The 18,151-nt window shown below is 53.7% G+C and overlaps 1 protein-coding gene and 4 non-coding genes across 5 annotated transcripts; 2 read left to right on the top strand and 3 right to left on the bottom strand.

Moving 5' to 3' along the window:
- Positions 1–5,723: 5,723 nt before the first annotated feature.
- TRNAS-GCU (transfer RNA serine (anticodon GCU)) lies at positions 5,724–5,805 on the bottom strand. The gene has a single exon. It is a non-coding gene; the product is annotated as a tRNA-Ser (tRNA).
- A 1,240-nt stretch (positions 5,806–7,045) lies between these two features.
- Positions 7,046–7,117, bottom strand: TRNAA-UGC (transfer RNA alanine (anticodon UGC)). Its single transcript has one exon. It is a non-coding gene; the product is annotated as a tRNA-Ala (tRNA).
- A 335-nt stretch (positions 7,118–7,452) lies between these two features.
- TRNAP-AGG (transfer RNA proline (anticodon AGG)) lies at positions 7,453–7,524 on the bottom strand. The gene has a single exon. It is a non-coding gene; the product is annotated as a tRNA-Pro (tRNA).
- A 126-nt stretch (positions 7,525–7,650) lies between these two features.
- Positions 7,651–7,732, top strand: TRNAS-CGA (transfer RNA serine (anticodon CGA)). Its single transcript has one exon. It is a non-coding gene; the product is annotated as a tRNA-Ser (tRNA).
- A 382-nt stretch (positions 7,733–8,114) lies between these two features.
- FTCD (formimidoyltransferase cyclodeaminase) lies at positions 8,115–17,746 on the top strand. Its single transcript, XM_066553131.1, has 17 exons — positions 8,115–8,221; positions 8,977–9,160; positions 9,513–9,641; positions 9,753–9,841; positions 10,058–10,237; positions 10,326–10,463; positions 10,756–10,887; positions 11,532–11,593; positions 12,253–12,382; positions 12,493–12,654; positions 13,036–13,079; positions 13,160–13,298; positions 13,578–13,673; positions 13,833–14,372; positions 16,005–16,040; positions 16,274–16,587; positions 17,436–17,746. The coding sequence occupies exons 1-14, from the start codon at positions 8,168–8,170 to the stop codon at positions 13,917–13,919; spliced, it is 1,626 nt and encodes a 541-aa protein (XP_066409228.1). The 5' UTR covers positions 8,115–8,167; the 3' UTR covers positions 13,920–14,372; positions 16,005–16,040; positions 16,274–16,587; positions 17,436–17,746.
- The last annotated feature ends 405 nt before the right edge of the window (positions 17,747–18,151 follow it).

Raw genomic sequence — 18,151 nt, 5'->3', positions numbered from 1 at the left:
TGTAAAAACCAAACCTCCCCAGCAGCAACAAGCTGCCTCCAGAGGAGGTCACCCCTCCAGGCTCCCGAACAAGGAACAACAGAAGACTCAGGCTATGATGTAGCAAGTCTTTAATGAGAAGGAGAGTGAACCAGTTCAGAGTACAAAGTGAGTTTCCAGTGCCTAGTAAAGAAATGGATAAACTCCACTTTGGGACAAGCTGATCTCTACAAGGGGTGTCTCCTCGCCCCACCACCCCATGATTATCATCTGCCATCTACAACCTGCTAGAAGCATTTATTGAACAGCCAGCAGTAAATGCCGTGTAGAACATGGAAATATAAAGACTTAGTGAGATAAAGGTGTACAGAGGTTTGGTCTGGAGTGATGAGCTCGCATGGCTACCGTCCTCCTGGGGCAACTGCTGGGAAACCCAGGGGCATCTCCTTAGTCCTCTCCCCTAGTCTTGGTTGAGTGCTTCGCTTTCCTTTCCTGACCGCACTGCTGGCACGGGCAGGAGGAGGAGCCCGCTGGGGACACCCTACAGCCTGGTGCCCAGGCACAGCAGTCCTGCCTTGCCCAGCCCCCGGGAGCCCACAGGGATGCCGCAGCAGCACAGGTAGCTCCCGACCGCCGCCGACGCTGTGGACCCCACCGTGGTGTTCTGCGGGAAGGAGCTGAGGATGGGCCCGGGCAGCGTGACCACGACCGTGGGCGGTTGGATGAAGGCAGTAGAGTCCCTGCAGCGGCGGAAGCAGGGCTGGTTGCAGCTGGTGGCCAGGGGCCGGGGACTGCAGGAGGAGGGCAGGCACAGGTCGTAGCAGGACATGGCTCGGCAAGGATGTGCACCTGAAAACCAGAGCTGGGATGTAAAAACAAGGCAGAGGCCGGTCTGTCCTTGCTGAGCCCTCACTCAATGCCTCCCATAATAAGAGGCATGGGAGAGCAAGCTAGAGGGTGAGTTTGGATGGTTTAGAAACATCAAAAGAAAACTTCTCCCCACCTTGCCCCATAAACCACTCAGGAGAATGAGGGGAATTTTGTTTGAGCTGCAGGTTGGTCTGGGAAAGTTGGAGGCACCAAGTTCTGGGACCACAGAGCAGACCTACTCCTGCTCCGAGCTGACGAGGAGCCTTTGGCAAGCAAGGTGGTCACAAGATGCACGTGGTTGAAGCAAAACCCACTTAAATCAACACAACATGAACTGAACCATTCCATCCCAAAATATAAGGGACATTTGATGCCCGTCCATAAACAGGGACACATTGATCCCTGCAACTCAGGCATGTCCTGTTCTAATTTGTTTCTCTGCTTCAGCAAGGAAAATCATGCAGGATGCAACTGATTATGTGGTTGCAGACCCTCTAAGCTCTGCATCCTGCAACCCCTTGCACTCTTCATTTTAGGGCAGAAATACACCCTTCCCTGATTTCCTGTGCAGCTGGAAGGGCAGAGGGTGGGGTGGGGAAGGGGATGGAGCCTGTCTCGACTTACCCAGATAGACGTGGCAGTGGTGGCAGCTGGAGCAGGTGGTGGGGCCAAGCACTGTCCCCACAGTTTTATAGGGTGGCCCAGCCCCCTAGGGGAGTGGGTGTGTGCCTTCAGCCTGAAACTCCCCAGCAACCAGCAGTTTTCTCCTGGAAAGCTCCCCTGACTGATCAAACAGTTCCCTCTTTCATCTGTCATGTTTTGCTTCCATGTAATACTGAGTAAGATTAAAATGATTCGGGCTACAGGCATTAATTACCTTCCTTCCTTCCTAAGGCCAAGGGACAATTTAGGTCTTTATGCCACCAGGCAGGAGAGTGTTTTCAGCAGAATTTAGAGCAGACATATCCCTACCTTCCTCTCAGCACAACCAATTCAGCTCCTTGATGCACCTGAGGTGAGATCAAGGATGCAAACTGAATGTAAGGAACATCCATTTGGAGTGAAATCCTGTGCCAGGAGTCTCATGGAGGCCAGGAAAGCTGAGAGGCTGCAGGACTGAAGGAGTGAGGATATGAGTGATGTGGACACAGGGACCTGACCTAGCCCAGCGTGAGCAATTTGTTATGGGTCTGGATGCACTTAGAGGATTTTTCTTTTTTTCTTTTTTTTTGGTTGGTTTTTTTGTTTGGTTGGTTTTGGGTTTTGGGGGTTTTTTTGGTTTTGGTTTTTTTTTTTGTTTGTTTGTTTTTTTTTTTTTTTGAGGGTGGGGGTTGGTTTGGGTTTTTTTGTGGTTTTTGGGGGTTCTTTTGTTTTGGTTTTTTGGAGGTTTTTTTGAGTTTTTTTGTTATTATTCCTCACACCTGGGGTATAAGTTGTGCTTGGAAGACACATCAGATTTTAAAAGCAAAGTGGGGCTCTGAAGTCCAGCCCCACAGATGACACATACCTAAACTGGCTGATTTTGTGCAGGGAACTGACTTCCAAGAGCCCTTCCATCCCACTCTTTGGATAGGGTGGTAGCAGTGAGTCAGAAGGTTACAGGTGTCCTTCCTTGTGATGGGGTGACATAGTCAAGACAGGGTTAATTACAGTAATTACAGGCTCTGGTGTGACACTGGGAATCTGGGATCTGCTGGAAGCCTGTTAGCTACTAAATATCCCAAACATCTCAACCTGCACTTAAACGTGAATCAGCCTCACAGTGGGGAGAGGGAATTGCTGATGTGGACCCAAGCAGGACCATGATGAGCCATCATGAGCTCTAGAGGCAAGGAAAGCCTGAAACAGTCTTTTCATTTCACACCAGCAGAGCCCAACTGACAGCACAAACATCTCCTGCCCTGGAATAAACCCTGGCAGAACTGGGAGATGTGTACTATGTGTGTGTGGGGCTGTGAGCATCTTGTTAAAGATGTGCCTTGTGGGGTTTGGGGGGTCATTTGAGTTCTTGAGATGACTTGGCCACAGTGGATCTCACTGAATGGTCCCTAGTGACTATTCTCTGCCTGCCTGTCAGGGCAACAAAACCTTTCCAAGGTTCTGAGGCCAAACTCAACTAATTTTAACATCATTCTGGTAGGGGAAAAAGGGAAACAGGTCTTCTGAAGTTCAGCAGAGGACATGGGCTTCAGGGAGAAGCAACCTGGTGGCTCCTGGAGTAAGGCAGGACACTGTGGGTTCATCATTCATAATCTCCTAAATGGCAACTTGGGAAGCAGGAAAAGATGAGGTTACAGTTTAAGCTTTACTGTGTTGCTTTTTGCTCCACTCTTGAATAATAAATTGATGCCACAAGTGGATCTTGGACCCACAGCTTGAGAATTAAACCCCTCTTCTCTTGGTTTGTTTGGTTGTTTTTTTTTTTTTTTTTGTTGTTGTGTTTTTTTTTTTTTTTTTTTTTTTTTTTTTTTTCTGTGTCTCTGTGCACTCCCATTTTCTCAGGAAAACAGCCCTTCCTGAGTGACTCCCTTCCAGGCTTCCAGGCACAGGGTGGGATATTCAGAACTGCAGCCTCACTGTGTGTTTCAGTTTTGAAATACAGTTTAAGCACTTGAAATTCTGCTCACACTGGACTATCATGCCTGAGAATAATATCCATAGATGCAGTGATGCTTGGGATAAATGCAGTGTGGCACTCAGAGGGGAAATGTTGTCGAATGTGAGCACATCTGTGGACTGAAACAAGTCCTTTTTCCAGAAAAGAGAGCAGGGAAAACAAAAGGCACATGTTAGGAAGTTAAAATAATATGATCTGTGTAGTGACTGAATTTTTAAAAAGGAAAACAGATGGGGAAAGGGCAGATATATGGGAGAAAAATAAAGACTGAATTTCCAATCTGTATTCATTTAAGGGAATGGGCACTTACTGCTTGAGATATGACTTTCTCTGGATGAACCTCAAACCTGAGAAAATTTCACCAAACAAAACATGTCGGATCCATTTTCTTAACTTCTGCATGGATCCAGGATATGTGGCCACCTCAGCCCTGCCCCTTCCTGCAAGTAAGGACACAAAAAACATGGCCCAGGATCAATAATCCATGTGTTTGCCTTCCTATCACCAGTCCCAGTTGCACTTTGCATTTTGATTTCCTTGGGTCATTACCCAAGGGCTGGATGTGTCTGAGACTGGCTGGAGGGTGGGAGCTTGCCCCTGTCCTAAAATTTCTCCTGAAAGCCAAAGGCAGGGCCACATCTTGGAGCAGCAACAGACCTACAGCTTCCCTTCTCCAAGGAATGTCTGCATACAGGGTGCTCACCCAGGGCTTGCCTCCTGGCAAGGACAGGACAGTCAGGGACCACTCCCAGATGGCTGATGGATGAGTGGGACACCCCAGGGCCAGAGGGTAGAATCTTGATGCAGACAGACCCAGGCACAGAGCATCCTGGCTGCCTGTGTCCTTGCCAAAGCAGACTCGGGGTGCTCCAGGGCCACTCTGTGCAGCCCAGGGAGCCCAGCGGGTGCCACTGGGGAGAGCCAGGCTCCAGCTGCCAGGCACTGTCCCGAGGCTGCAGATGATCCAGTTCCATGCTGCCAAAGGATCCCTGTAATTTCCAGGTCCCTGGGTGGGCTGATGCCCCACAGCACCACTGACAGTGGCACATTCCCTTCAGGAGGACTCGTCACCGCTCACCAGGACAGGGACACGTGTGTGCCAGGGCAGGGTTGAAGGGTGTCCCAAGGGAATCAGTGGGGATCCTCTCCTGGCTGCCTGTGCCCTGCAAGTCCTAGGTCCTATCCTGTGACAGCAATCCCCCTGCCATGCACTGCTGTACTTCTGCACCCACCACCCCAGCCCATTTCATCATCTCCAACCGCAGGTTGGTCTCTCTGCAGGGCTGGACCCAAACTCATGCATTTTTCCCAGGAAATCTCGCACAGATCCCTTGCAGGGCACCTGGCTGTCCAGGCAGCAACATCCCTCCTTCCTAGGGTGGCAGACCTGGCCAAGCACCACAGCATCTCATGGCAGTGGAAAGGGGTGGGGCCGGTGTTTCCCCCCAGCCTGGTCATGGTTTCTGGCTCAGGAGACACTGATGGAGGGAAGCAGCTTCACACTGGTCCCCAGAGACATCTCCCCAAGGCATGGGAAGGAAATGTAGCCACAGTGACGGTCAAAAAGGTGTGGGCAGCTAAGCCTGAGCATCCTCACCTTGTCTTGAAGCCATGGAATTGCTTGGCCACATCCTCATCAGTGGAGAGGAGTAGAGGGGAGAAGGGGAAGGCACTAGAAAGACTGGCACAATACCTTTCCAAAGGTGCCTCAAAGCACAGATTCCCAGATGCAGGGCTTTCCTCTCTGAAAGACCACTGAGATTCCAGAAGCAGTTTTACCTCTTTCCTCTTCATCTTGCCATTGGTCACTCTCTCCTGTCTCCGGGAATCTCCACTGTGAGCACTGCTCCAGGCACAGGAGGGAGCTGCCAGTGCACAGTAGCTCTGCCTTTTCCAGAACAAGCACCTCTAAGACACACCAGAGGCAGCTTTTGACTCCCATTGGCATCCTTGAGGATGCCCAGGGATGGCCAGTCCTGACCTTCCTTGCCTACATTTCAGTGCCCCTGGAGAGGAGGCAATGGGATGGCAGGAGAGAGGCTGGTAAGTGGGCTCTGGCACCCTGCTGCCATGGCACATTGCACAGAAGGGCCACCCCAGACCCTGAGCCACAAGGAACAGGCTCAGTAACTGGGAGCAGCAGTCCAGGGTCAGATGTAGTGTGCATTTGACAGAGCAGAGCAAAACACGGAGAGCAGGAGGGTACGGGGCAAGCTGCACCAAAAGACTGGCTCCTCATAAGCACTCACAGGTAACCCGACGAGGGTGGGATTCGAACCCACGCGTGCAGAGCACAATGGATTAGCAGTCCATCGCCTTAACCACTCGGCCACCTCGTCTCCTGCTGTATCTTTTTAGCAAAATTTCCTTTTGCAGATTTTTTTGGTCTTCTTGTTTGCCCATAGACAGCAATACTGGAGCTGGTTCTTCAGGGTGTCCTTTGGTGAGCAAGGCTGTGCAGGCAGAGCCCTGGCAGCTCCTGTCACAGCAGGGCAGGGAGACAAGCAAGAGTTTGTGATTCATTTGCTTCTCTCCCTGTTCTCTTCTGTGTCCATGGGGTGGCAAAGAGTAACATGGCATTTATTGTAGCCACAAAAACACGTGCACCAGGCATCTCCACTACACACCCACACCCAACCTGTGTCCAGAGGGTTTTCCCACATGATTCCACACCAGCTGTGCAAAGTAATAGGGAAGATGGGAGGGGTCCAGACAGCATCTAATGTATCTCTTATTTCCCAAATTGCCCGGTTTCTGGAAATAGTTTAGCCCAACTCTCCAATGTGAGGTGAGAAGGGAGAGGAAGCAGAAGGAAACATTTTATTCCTAGAGTCAGGTGGGACAGAGAACTGGGAGCTGACGGACAAGGACCCCCAGCAATGCCCCCAGTTCTGGACAGGGAGGAAGAATAGTCCCCCAGGCTGAAGCACCACTGGGAGCTGAACCCAAGATCTCCCGTTTACGAGGCAGGCACATTGACCAGATGAGCCATGGCACCCACTGGCACTCCTGACACTGGTTGCTCCTTAAAACACCTGATACTCTGCCCACTTCTCTGCCCACATGCTGCCCCAGGTTTGGTGTTTCCCAGCTGCAAACCCCATCTCATTTTGCTGCTGGGAACACTCCCGGTGTTGACCCAAGGCCCTGGCACAGGGAGACCAACACATCCCATAAGCACCACCAGCAGCCCCCAGACCCTACAGGGACATGCTGCCCCCTCCCCTTGCCCTGGCAGAGCTGTTCCAGCTGCCACCCTCCACTGCCCTGAGGTGACAGCCTGTCTCATGTCCCTTTCTGGCTGCTCCCCCCCCAGCACCAAGCGTCACATAAAGACAATGGTCACCCCAAGAGACAGCGTGAGCCCCTGTGGGGAAGGGACTCTGGCTGCCTCCGCTCTCTACAGCACCTGGGGAAGGAGGGACATCTCGCCAGGCATTTCCTTGCTGCCTGCCTTGGGCTGCCAGCAGGCAATCCCAGCTCCCACGTGCCCACGGGCAGCCGCAGGGATTTCTTGTGGGCCATCTGGGCGTCTCTGGGGGCCCTGTATGCGGAGGGCTCTGGAGCGGCAAAAGGACGTGGAGATGCTGGGGGTTGATCCCAGGGCCTCTTGCATGCAAAGCAAGCGCTCTCCCGCTGAGCTACATCCCCCTGCCACTGTGCCTGGGCTGGCGTTCTCCTGCGTCCGAGCAAGTGCCTGTGTCTGCTGCCTTGCCCTGCCGCCCAGGCTGTGGAAAGGGGGTTCAGGTGTTTGCAGGCAGTGCGGGTGCCTTAGGTGTCATTGGGCTGGTGAGGGGGTTGGAGCAGGGGGAATAAGTGCGGGGCAGAGCAGGGAGGGCAGGTAAGGGGCAGAGTGGACGCGTGGCAGGACTGTGTCGGGTGGCTGCACTGTCGGGCGGGGCGGAGGTGGCGAGGGGGAGTGCGAATGCCAGGCCTTGCAGTGTGTTGAGGTGTGGTGAGGGTGAGCAGCGGGCGTGTAAGAAAAAGGGCTCGTCCGGGATTTGAACCCGGGACCTCTCGCACCCTAAGCGAGAATCATACCCCTAGACCAACGAGCCGAGGTGCACTACTGGTTCTACTTCGCCCATGTGGCGCGCGACACCCATACATTTCCGCACTTCTCGGCAGAACGGAGCGTGGTGCAGCCCGCGGCCAGGCCGACCCCCGCCCCGCAAGGTAGCGCCGCTGTGATGGCCGAGAGGTGAAGGCGTTGGACTCGAAATCCAATAGGGATTCCCTGCGCAGGTTCGAATCCTGCTCACAGCGATGGATTTTGGCCAGTATCCATGGTGGAAGTCCTGCATGAAGTGGCCCCCCCCCCCCCCCCACGGTGAATAGTGGTAATGGTGCAGTAACTTGGCTGGAGCTCGTGGTAACGACAGCAATCTTGCTGATTGAAGCGGGTTTTTTTTCTTTATATGTTAATCGGTGCTGGTGAGTGCTGCCATCTGGCCCCACAGAGCCCTTGTGCCCGGAGCTGTTCCAAGCACGGTAGGGCCAGTATGATGGTGTTTATCCAAGCCCCTTTCTGTCCCCTGGCCACAGATCAATTCAGTTAATGAGAAACTCTGGCTTGGGAAAGAGGCAACGTGCTGACTGCTGAGAGGCTTTCACTCTGCAGGACGACAGGAAAGGGCAGGAAACCCCCAGGGTGTCAAGAGCCAAGCCAGGGGCTGAGGGCTGCAAGCAGACCGTGGGACCATGGCCAAGCTGGTGGAATGCGTCCCCAACTTCTCAGAGGGGAATAACAAAGAGGTGAGGGAGTATGTGGAAGGGCTGAAGGGTGGGTGACACCGGGCTGCTGACAGCCAGGTTTTCCCCTGCAGAGCAGTATGCACTGCTAGACTCTGCTATGCCTCCTTTGCAGTGCCATGCACCTTTCACCACTTGGCTAGTGCCAAAAATACCTAAAAGTAGCTTGGAGTCCCTTATGGCACCTCAGTGTGAAGCAGGGACTGAGACCTCTTCCACCATTGCCAGTGGGTTGCTGTAGCACCAGCTCTGGGCTTGGTCTGGAATATTTCTCTGCAGAGAAATATTGCTTGCACTTGTGCCAAAGCACACTGTCAGGGTTAATGGAGCCTGTCCTGGGCATCAGCCTTCAAGTGAACTTTGGCTCTGCCAGTGGCAGGAGAATTTAGCAAACCCAGCATGGCTGTAAAAACACAGCCTCCTCCAGGGAAGAGGCTTAGCAGAGCCAAATGCGTTGGGAAGCTGGCAGGTGGATGTATCCTCAGGAATAGCAATTTATGGTGGTGCTCTGTGACATGCAGCAGCAGCCAGGTGTCTCTCCCCCACCACAGGGAGTTTGGGGAGCCAGGGTGCCCCAAACCCCCTGGATGGGAGTGGGATGCTTGTGCAGGGCTGCATCCCCACTGATCACGGGGTCATTCTCAACCCCATCCCCAGTGGGAAGGGGAAGATCTGAGATGCCCCCTCTCTTGAAAAGCCATGGCTACTGTATAGTCCCAGCCGTCTCAGCCCCCTTGCTCCCATCTGCTGCCCGGCAGGTGATCGATGCAGTGGCACAGGCCATCTCCCGGACACTGGGATGTGTGCTGCTGGATGTGGATGCCGGCGCCTCCACCAACCGCACCGTCTACACCTTTGTGGGGACCCCTGAAGCTGTGGTGGAAGGGGCATTGAGCGCAGCCCGTGTGGCTGGGCAGCTCATTGACATGAGTCAACACTCGGGTGAGCTTGGGAGAGGCCCAGGGGCTGGGCTGGCACAGAGGGGACTGCCATACTGCTGGGACCAAGCATGGCACTGGAACAGGGACTGTGGTCACAGGCCCAGGCCTGAAAGAGTTTAAGAAGCATTTGCAATGCTCCCAGGCACATGGTAGGATTGTTATGGCTGCCCTGTGCAGGCCCAGGGGTTGGACTCAAGGATCCTGGTGAGTCTCTTCCAACTTGGGTTAGTCTGTGATTCTGTGATTTTCTCACAGCAATGGTGTCCAGTCTGTAAGAGTGTGCAAAAGTGTGTTCTCCCTCCTTGTCTGCTTGTTCTTCCCACCTCCCGCTCCTGTATCTGCCCCACCACCAGGTGAGCACCCTCGGATGGGGGCCTTGGACGTCTGTCCCTTTGTGCCAGTGAGGAATGTCAGCATGGAGGAGTGTGTCACTTGTGCCCACAACTTCGGGCAGCGCTTGGCAGCAGAGCTGGGTGTACCTGGTGAGCGGGTTCAGGAACCTCTCCACATTCCATCCCATCCTACATGATTCTAACTGTTGGAGAAAGTGCCAGCCTTGCCTGGTGGTGCTCACCCCCAGCTGTGTCTTGCAGTTTACCTGTATGGAGCGGCAGCACAGCACGAGAGCAGGAAAGCCCTGCCCTCCATCCGTGCCGGGGAGTATGAGGCACTCCCTGAGAAGGTGAGCCTGGTGGTGGCACCGGCTGGGCAGACCTGACCTGTACTTCCCTGGCTTCAGGGAGCATGCTAGGGGCTGGTGTAGTCCCTTTGCACCAAGAGGAGCTGGTGTCACAGGTGGTCGTGGCAGATTCCAGCTGAGGAGGGAGATGCCCTCCTTGGGAGGGTGGCATGTGCTCCTGGCAGTGCCAGCCCACACACTCTCTTCCCTCCTCCCCAGCTTGCAAAACCAGAGTGGGCTCCTGATTTTGGGCCCCCAACTTTTGTCCCCCGGTGGGGAGCCACAGTGACAGGTGCCCGGACCTTCCTTATTGCGTACAACATCAACCTGCTGTGCACCAAGGAGCAGGCTCACCGCATTGCCCTCAACATCCGTGAGCAGGGCCGCGGCCCCAGCCAGGTACATCAAGAGCACAGGCACACCAGGAGCACACCTGCCTGTCCCCACACCTCCTGGGCTGTGCCCTGAATGTGGCAGTTGTTGGCAGCCTGGGCGCTTGAAGAAGGTGCAAGGCATTGGCTGGTATTTGGAGGAGGAGAACATGGCCCAGGTTTCGACGAACCTGCTGGACTTTGAGACCACGCCACTCCACACCGTCTACGAGGAGATCTGCCGAGATGCACAGGTGGGTGGCTTGGTATGCTTGTTCCCAAGGGGGCTTCCCAGAGGACATCTCCCAACAAGTTTTCTTCCTCACTGTCAGGTCAGGCTCTGGTTTCTCTCATGCTTAGCTCAGCCAAAGTGCTGAATGGCACAAAACTCCCAGAAACTCAGCAACTTGCTGCGAGCCCCTAGCTCCTCTGTTGAAAGATTTTCTGTGAGCTTCCCATGTCCTGGGAAGGGATGAGGACGACCAGGCTGAGTTAGTAGTGGCAGCAGGGCTCTGGGGAAAATCACATTTCTGATGCCCTTTGCAGGAATTGAATCTCCCTGTGGTGGGGTCTCAGCTGGTAGGGCTCGTTCCCAAGAAGGCCATTCTGGATGCAGCTGACTTTTACATCAAGAAGGAAAAACTCTTCATCCTGGAGGAGGAACAGAAGATCAGGCTGGTAATGTGGCTTCTCCTGATACCAGCACAAGGGTGGGATCATGGCAGAGACACATCCCACCCCAAACCAGCCTCCCAAAGTGGCACTGAGCAGAAATTTGGGACTGCTCAGGCCTCAGGCAGGACATTTGTCTCCAGTGTGGATTTTGTGGGGTAGGACAAGCTGCTTTATTGTGCTGAGGATGCTGAGATGCATAGGGAGCAGGAACCACAATGTGTGAGAATTGAGTGTGGGTGGCAGCTGCTTGTCTTGCCTGCGTGGAGGCCAGGAGGGAAAGAAAGTGTACCCAGGGCTCAAGGACAGTGGGTGGCATTATGGGAGGCTGTCCCAGGACTGGGAGTTAGCTGGAAAGGAGGAGACAGGCTCTGCTGTTCCACTGCAGGAGGGAGGGACTTTTCTAGCCTGTGGGGAACGTGCTAGATAAGAGCAAGCTAATGATTTATCAGTACAGCTCCCAGTCATTCAGAAGTGACCCCACACCACCCCCGAGTCTGCAATGGGATGGGCTGGTGGTGCCAGCTGTCCTCTCCCTGGGTGGTGGCCCAGTCCCAGTGCTGACTCACCCCTGGTTAATTAGCAGTGGGGAATGAGGATGCAACAGGACTTACGTGACAGGGTTGACGCAGTGGTGCTGCTCCTTGCAGGTGGTCAGTCGTCTGGGCCTGGACTCCCTGTCTCCATTTCACCCTCGGGAGCGCATCATTGAGTAGGGACCCACATCCTACTTCTTGTCATGGTGCCCATTCCTCCCCGGATGGGGGGATCCTGATGCCTGCATCCTGCACTCAGCTTGTTTTGGGAGTGGTGCTGCTCCCAGCTCCTCTTCACAGCCTGGGGGACATCTCTGCTGGGTGGTTGTGCAAGATCGGGGTGGTCCCTGCTCCCAAATGCTGATTGTTGTGAATGTGGAGTGGGGGAACTCCAGGTTGCTTCAGCAGGCAGTGGGAGCAGGTTTTGTGGCCAGATTTGAATGCTAAATTCCTTACTCTATCCCCATGCAAAATTTCACTGCCTCTGGTTCACATGCTGCAGCACCTGGTGTGAAACATGAGTCTGTGAGGGGACAGGAAGGGAAATCCATCCACAAGGTGGAAGTCCTTGTCACCCTTCCTGGGCCGTGGCTGCAGAGGCATTTCTGTCCCACCAATGCTGCTTGCATCAGCCCAACCTGGCTAATGCAGAGCAACCCCCACACCACCTGTGTTCCCCAGATGTCCCCATGGGGTTCCCACTCCTTACCCTGACCCTCAGGCTGGGTTTTAGTCCCCTGCTAATTCACAGGGTCGATGCTGGAGAGGGCAGCGCTGGGTCTGGGTGGTGGTGGTGTCCCTGCACCTGGAGGGCTCTAAAACACCTGTGCTGCAGGTACTTGGTGGAGGCAGGAGAGGTGGACAGGGGGCTGGTGGCCAAGCCACTGAGTGCCTTTGTGCGAGCAGTCGGAGCAAGGTCAGCAGCGCCAGGAGGAGGCTCTGTGTCTGCAGCTGTGGGAGCCCTGGTATGTGCCCCACACCAAGACAGAGGCCTGAGGGGCCTTGGTGTGCCAAGTGGAGCTGGCATGGTGGTAGCAGTGCCCACTGTGTCCTACTGGAGGATTTACCCTGGCAGGGAGCAGCACTGGGCAGCATGGTGGGGCTGATGAGCTACGGGAAGCGGCAGTTTGAGGACCTGGACCCCATCATGAGGAAGCTGGTCCTCCCTTTCCACCAGGCCATGGAGGAGCTGGTGGCAATGGTGGATGCTGACTCCTGTGCCTTCAACAGCTACATGGTGAGGTTCCAGCAGAGGCATCCTGCAGGGAAACAGGAGGGCTTTCCAGGTGGGAGGAGGGCTGGGATTGCTGTTCTCTGGATTCCTTAGGAGCAGGGCTCTGACCTTAGAATCACAGAGTCATTAAGGTTGGAAAAGACCTCCAAGATTATCAAGTCCAACCTTCCACTGAGTACACCCATGCCCACTAAACCATACGGCAAAGTGCCACTTCTGCTTGCTTTTTGAACACTTCCAGGGATGCTAAAGCAGGGCTTGGGGAAGGGACATTGTCACATAAGGGAGGTTTGCAAGAGCACAGGAGCTATGGGTTCTGCCCTGACGCCCGATGTAAGGCACGATATGGGTGATGGCAGCAAACCTGCTTTTCTTTGCCTGCAGGAAGCCATGAAGCTGCCCAAGAACACCCCTGAGGAGCAGGAGAGGTGAGCTGGGCTGGTGGGGACTGGCTGACTGTGTGGGCACAGCCACCCAGTGCTCAACCCAGGGCTGTCCCTCCTCTCAGACGCACAGCTGCCATGCAGCAGGGGCTGAAGACAGCCATGGGGGTGCCCTATGGCCTGGCAGAGAAGGTGAATGGGCTCTGGCCTGCTCTGAAGGAGCTGGCACAACACTGCAATCTGGCCTGCAAATCTGACATCCAGGTATGGCCCCAGATCACACACATTTGCTCTGCAAGGTGTTCCCTCATGTCCTGACCTCCAGGATACGTCTCTCCAGCTGTGCTTCCCAAACTGGCCAGTGGTTTCCACCCAGTATTCTTTGGCAGCCATTTCCTGAGAATACCAACAGATTGGAAAGCACTGCATGCTGCTGGGTGGTGCAGGGTGGGAGTCCTGCAGCATAAGGGTCTGACCTGCTTCAGCGCCGTATGGTGGAGCTGGTTCACCAGGAGAGCTTCTCGCAAACCTGACTTTTCCCAGGTGGGAGCCAAAATGCTGGAAGCAGCAGTGTTCGGAGCTTACTTCAATGTCATTATCAACCTCAAGGACATCACGGATGACAAGTTCAAGCTTTTGGTGAGCCAGGCCTGGTGGTGCAGCTGAGTGGTGGTGGAGGGGGCGGTGGTGGCCTGGAGCCCCTTGTGCCCGCCTGCCACTGGCAGGACACATGCAGTGCCCAGGGGATGGCTCTTCTGGCCTGTCGAGTGGCAAATGACTCATCTTGTCCCCACACAGATGTCACAGAAGGTGTCCGGGCTGCTGGAAGAGGCAAAGCAAGGCTCGGCGGTCGTGCTGGCACTGCTGGAAAAGCGGGTGGCCTGAGAAAAGCTTGGGAGCACTCTGGGGGTTCTGCAGTGGCAAATACAGCTGGGAAATACTCTTGGCCTTGCCTAGGCTTGGCAAGGTATTCGCCTCTGGAGAGCTGTGTGAAAAACATGTTCTCTCTCCTGTGAAAACTTAAAAAGTTTAATAAAGGACAATAGGAGACAAGAACCATAAAGCAAAGGTTTTTATGGGTGCATCTTGGCACTCAGCCAAGACCAACCATACTGTCACCTTCGAGGATCCCCCTTAAATACCTTTTCCCTTACATCAGTCCATTGCATATTCATAGACCCTTATGCATATCCATAAACTAATTTACATTTTCCAGGAACTATTTTACATGGCCCCTCCTTTGGTCCACCTTTTTAGAGCATGCGTATTTCTTGGCTGTGGTTTTGACTCCTTCTAATCACTTCCAGTTTGGGCCTTGGTCCATGCTTTCTTCAGATGGTGAGTGCTGATAGTTGGCATATCTAGAAGGTTTCCTCATCCTGTGTTTATTGGTGTTATCCCATTCAAGCAGACATTTTAACACAAGCATACTTATATCATCTATTTCACTATGTCTAAGCTTAATTGACAGTAGAAATAGAAATTATATAACAAAGTTACTTTAACATCACACATATCAAATCCATTTAAATATTTGTGAAAAGCCAATATTATAATATGTATCTGTAACAGCTGGTCTGCTCAGGCACATCCAGCATCATATTCCCTGGCCATTCCCTGGACAAGGGGAATTTTGCTGTCTGGTACTTAGACCCCAGGCTCCATCCTCCGATTCCTGGGGCAGAAGTAGACGATTGGGCTGGCAGTGTCTGGGACCACAGTGATCCTAACAGAAGGGATGGCAGGATCCCTGTAGCACTGCCTGTAGGGAGATCCCTGTCATGAATACCTCCTGACCCTGTACAGTTCCTTTGTTCAGAAACTCCCATGAAACACCCTCCTACCCGAGATTTGGGGCAAGACCTGGCACAGTCCCTTTCTGCCAGGTGTCTTTCAGGCAGTGTGTGACAATTCCAACCCGTTGAATTGCCTAGGAAGGGAGAACTGCCAAACATGAAGCACCATCAGGGGTATTAGCAGGGAGATGGGGTGGGTTGAGATGGGAGAAATCCTACACCCTCCTCATAGATCCTCCAAGAGGAAGACCTGAAAATCAGGGCATCCAGCGCTGCCTCCTGTCCCTGTTGACTGGGTGTGTCAGCAGATACTGTGTCCTCCACCTGCACACCCTGGCAGCACCCTGAGCAGTGTCAGGCCCCCACACCCGCTGTCCCACAGCCCCCTCTGTGGGAAGGTCACCCCTGTTCCTAGACACTGTGCCTGAGCAGGGAGCACAGTCAGGGTTCATGGTGGGGTCAGCTGACTCACTCCATCCCTCCCTTGACGCCGGGAGCTGGAATCACCGCCCTCCATAGCCTGTGTTTATTATCCCCGTGGGACCTTTGTGCCGGCTGGGAGCGGCGTGTTGACGTTTCTCGCATGCCCATGGAGAGGCGCGGTGTCACCTCTCCGGTGTCACCCCTGCCCGCCGCACCCCTGCTCAAAGGGGCAGGGCCCCGCTATTTAAGGGTGCCCTACAGCCGGGAGAGCTGTGCCAAGGACAGGGATCCCGAGTGCTGCCGACGTTGCTTCTTCTGGGAGCTCTTCCACAGGTTTGGTGAATGCAGGGCAGCATGGGGGCAGTGGAAGCATGGGCACCCGTGGGTCAGGGTGCACTGTCCCCAATGTGGGCACTGTACCCAGGCACGTGTCCCCAGTCTTTTGTGGCCCACGAGGACATGAACTCGGCACCCGAGCTGGGCCAGTGTGGATTTATTTCTATTAAAAATGGAAACTACATGCCTAGGCTTTGGGGGTGCATGGAGCGGGGGACAGTTGCTCTGGGAGTTGGTGCTGTCACCAAAGGGACAGGACAGCGGTTGGGGTCTGTGGGGGAATGGCACTCTGGGGGAAGTGAGCATGGTCCCTGTGCTGGGGGCAGATGTGGGACAGCGGAGACAGGTCCCAGCTGCTGGCTGGGTGATGTCTCATGGCAGGAGGTGACTAATGGTGCCTGTCCTTCCCTTTCAGCTTGGAGACCACTGAGGATGTGTGACCCCAACCAAGGTGAGGGGCTGTGGGGCCAGGCAGGGCTGCAGGTACCATCAGGGCTTAGAGGGGAGCTCTATGCTTTGGCCTCAGACACCTGGGGGGTTTACCTGCATCCCAAAGGGGTGTGGGATGTCCTTTGTGAGGAAGACCAGAGTGGGCCTGTTGGGTGGAAGGGTGCACCAGCTTCCTGCACTGTCTGTCTGGGGAGAGCTTGTCTCTGCCCACTTACAGGTTCCTCTTCTTCCTAGGCCCACCACAACCACACCTTGCAGTGTGCCCTCCCGCCCCTCCAGGATACCCTGGTCCTGGCACAGGTCCCTACTCTGGTGGCATTGCAGTTTGCCCTGCTGCCCCTCCAGGACACCCTGGTCCTGGCACAGGTCCCTACCCTGGCGGCGTGGCAGTCTGCCCCCCACGCCCTGCTCCGCCTGTCCAGCACCCCCACGGGCATCCCCCGTTGGGGCATCATCCTCACGGACATCAGGAGCACCATGAGAAGCACCATAAGAAGCACCATAAGAAGCACCATAAGAAGAAGCATTGCAAGCACCATGAAGGCAAGGTAAGAGTGGAACAGCAGTGAACCCGTCCCTAATTCTGCTGCAGACCTCCTCCAGCATACCACAGCAACTGGCCTAAGCAGCTGGGACTCTCCTCTCCTACCCTGTAGTGGCTGGAACAAACTGCCCAAACATCAGTGGCTTTTTTTAGATGTGGAAATTTGTTGGAATAATAAATAGGCAAGAATGAGTCATATTAAGTGAGTAATTTGAAAAGCAATCCATGAAATTCCTGGAAGCCATTTAAAGTGATAGCATGGCTCGGGGCACACTGTGCAGTGTATTAAATCCCAGGACTTTGTCCTGCTCACTTGAGTGCAAGTTGTGCCTCCATAATGGACATTCACTCAGTGTCTTGCAGCAGAGGAACTGTTTGACTCCCCCTTAAAAACAAAAAACTCACAAAAAAAACCCAACAAAAAACCCACAAAAAAAAAAAAAAAAACACAAACAGAAAGGAGAAGCAATTCCTTGTGCTTAAATTCTGCAGAAAATACCATTCCAGGGATGGGCACCATCCTGAGCAGGTCTGAATGAGGAACTTCTAAACAAGGCCCCATTTCCAACATTGGGGGTGGGAGCATTTCTCAAACAAATCCTACCAGCAGCTCCTCTCACAGGGAAACAGCTCTGGAAAGTGATCTACTGTGATGTTGGTCTTTGCTGGCAGAAAGAAAGACCTTTCTGGAATTTCCTTTATTGACCTTAAGAGTCTTGTAAAAAAAAAAATAAAAACCCTTCAGCCTTCCCACAATATGGGGCAGCCACCACAGGGTCACTAACCCATCTCAGGAATGCTGTGACAGAGGTTCCTTTCCCTGCTGTCCTAAAGTTGTTCTCTCTTCCCCAGCCCTCTGGTGGCTCATGCAGCTCAAGCAGCAGCTCAAGCAGCAGCTCTGACTCTGACTAAGGGTCTGACATGTTCCACCTGCTCCGTGGTGATCAGCAAAAGATGAGGCCAAACTCCTCGTGGGACCCCCCTGCATGTCACTCATCTCCCTCCCCCTTTCCCCTGGAGCAGTGTTTTGCCTGCTGAGTGATTTTTCTTGTGTGCAAGAGCTTGTAAATCCTTTGACCTGGAATCTCCAAGTTAATGGACAACATTTCCACCCTTTGTCTTCCGGGAGAGCCTGCTGAAAGTCATCACATGCGGTTTTCCAATCTGCTGGTGTCTGTGTGTTTTTTCCTGGGCAATGATGCTGGCTGCTCACATTGATCCCGTAAACCTCCTTACATTTCGTGTGAGCTTTCCTAGGTGTAGCAGAGGGAGTGGCTGGGGGATGCTGTAATTATGTGGGCTGCCATCCTCCATGCCAGGGTAATAATTTATAGGAAAAAGCTCACCATGGCAGAGGGATTCTTCCACGAACAGATGAGCATGAACAGCTGGAAGTGTTCAATACCAGTGCTTGGAGCAATCTGTGTTCCTGCCCATGAGATAATCTTTCAGCTCCCTCCCAACCCAAACCGTTCTGTGATTCCATGATTATTTGGATTTACCAGCTTGAAACCAGGAGAACCAGCTGCTCATTAAAAATAATTTAAAAAATCCACACTGTTGCAGCC

Source organism: Molothrus aeneus, chromosome 7 (genome assembly GCF_037042795.1).
Source record: "Molothrus aeneus isolate 106 chromosome 7, BPBGC_Maene_1.0, whole genome shotgun sequence".
Taxonomy (NCBI): domain Eukaryota; kingdom Metazoa; phylum Chordata; class Aves; order Passeriformes; family Icteridae; genus Molothrus; species Molothrus aeneus.
This window is presented reverse-complemented; position numbering and strand designations above follow the sequence as displayed.

Excerpts from the sequence above, each read along its gene's own strand:
- FTCD (XM_066553131.1), top strand. The coding sequence starts at position 8,168 with ATGGCCAAGCTGGTGGAATGCGTCCCCAACTTCTCAGAGGGGAATAAC. Across the intron at positions 12,383-12,492 it reads CTGCAGCTGTGGGAGCCCTG|GGAGCAGCACTGGGCAGCAT; the intron begins GTATGTGCCCCA and ends TTACCCTGGCAG. Across the intron at positions 12,655-13,035 it reads GTGCCTTCAACAGCTACATG|GAAGCCATGAAGCTGCCCAA; the intron begins GTGAGGTTCCAG and ends CTTTGCCTGCAG.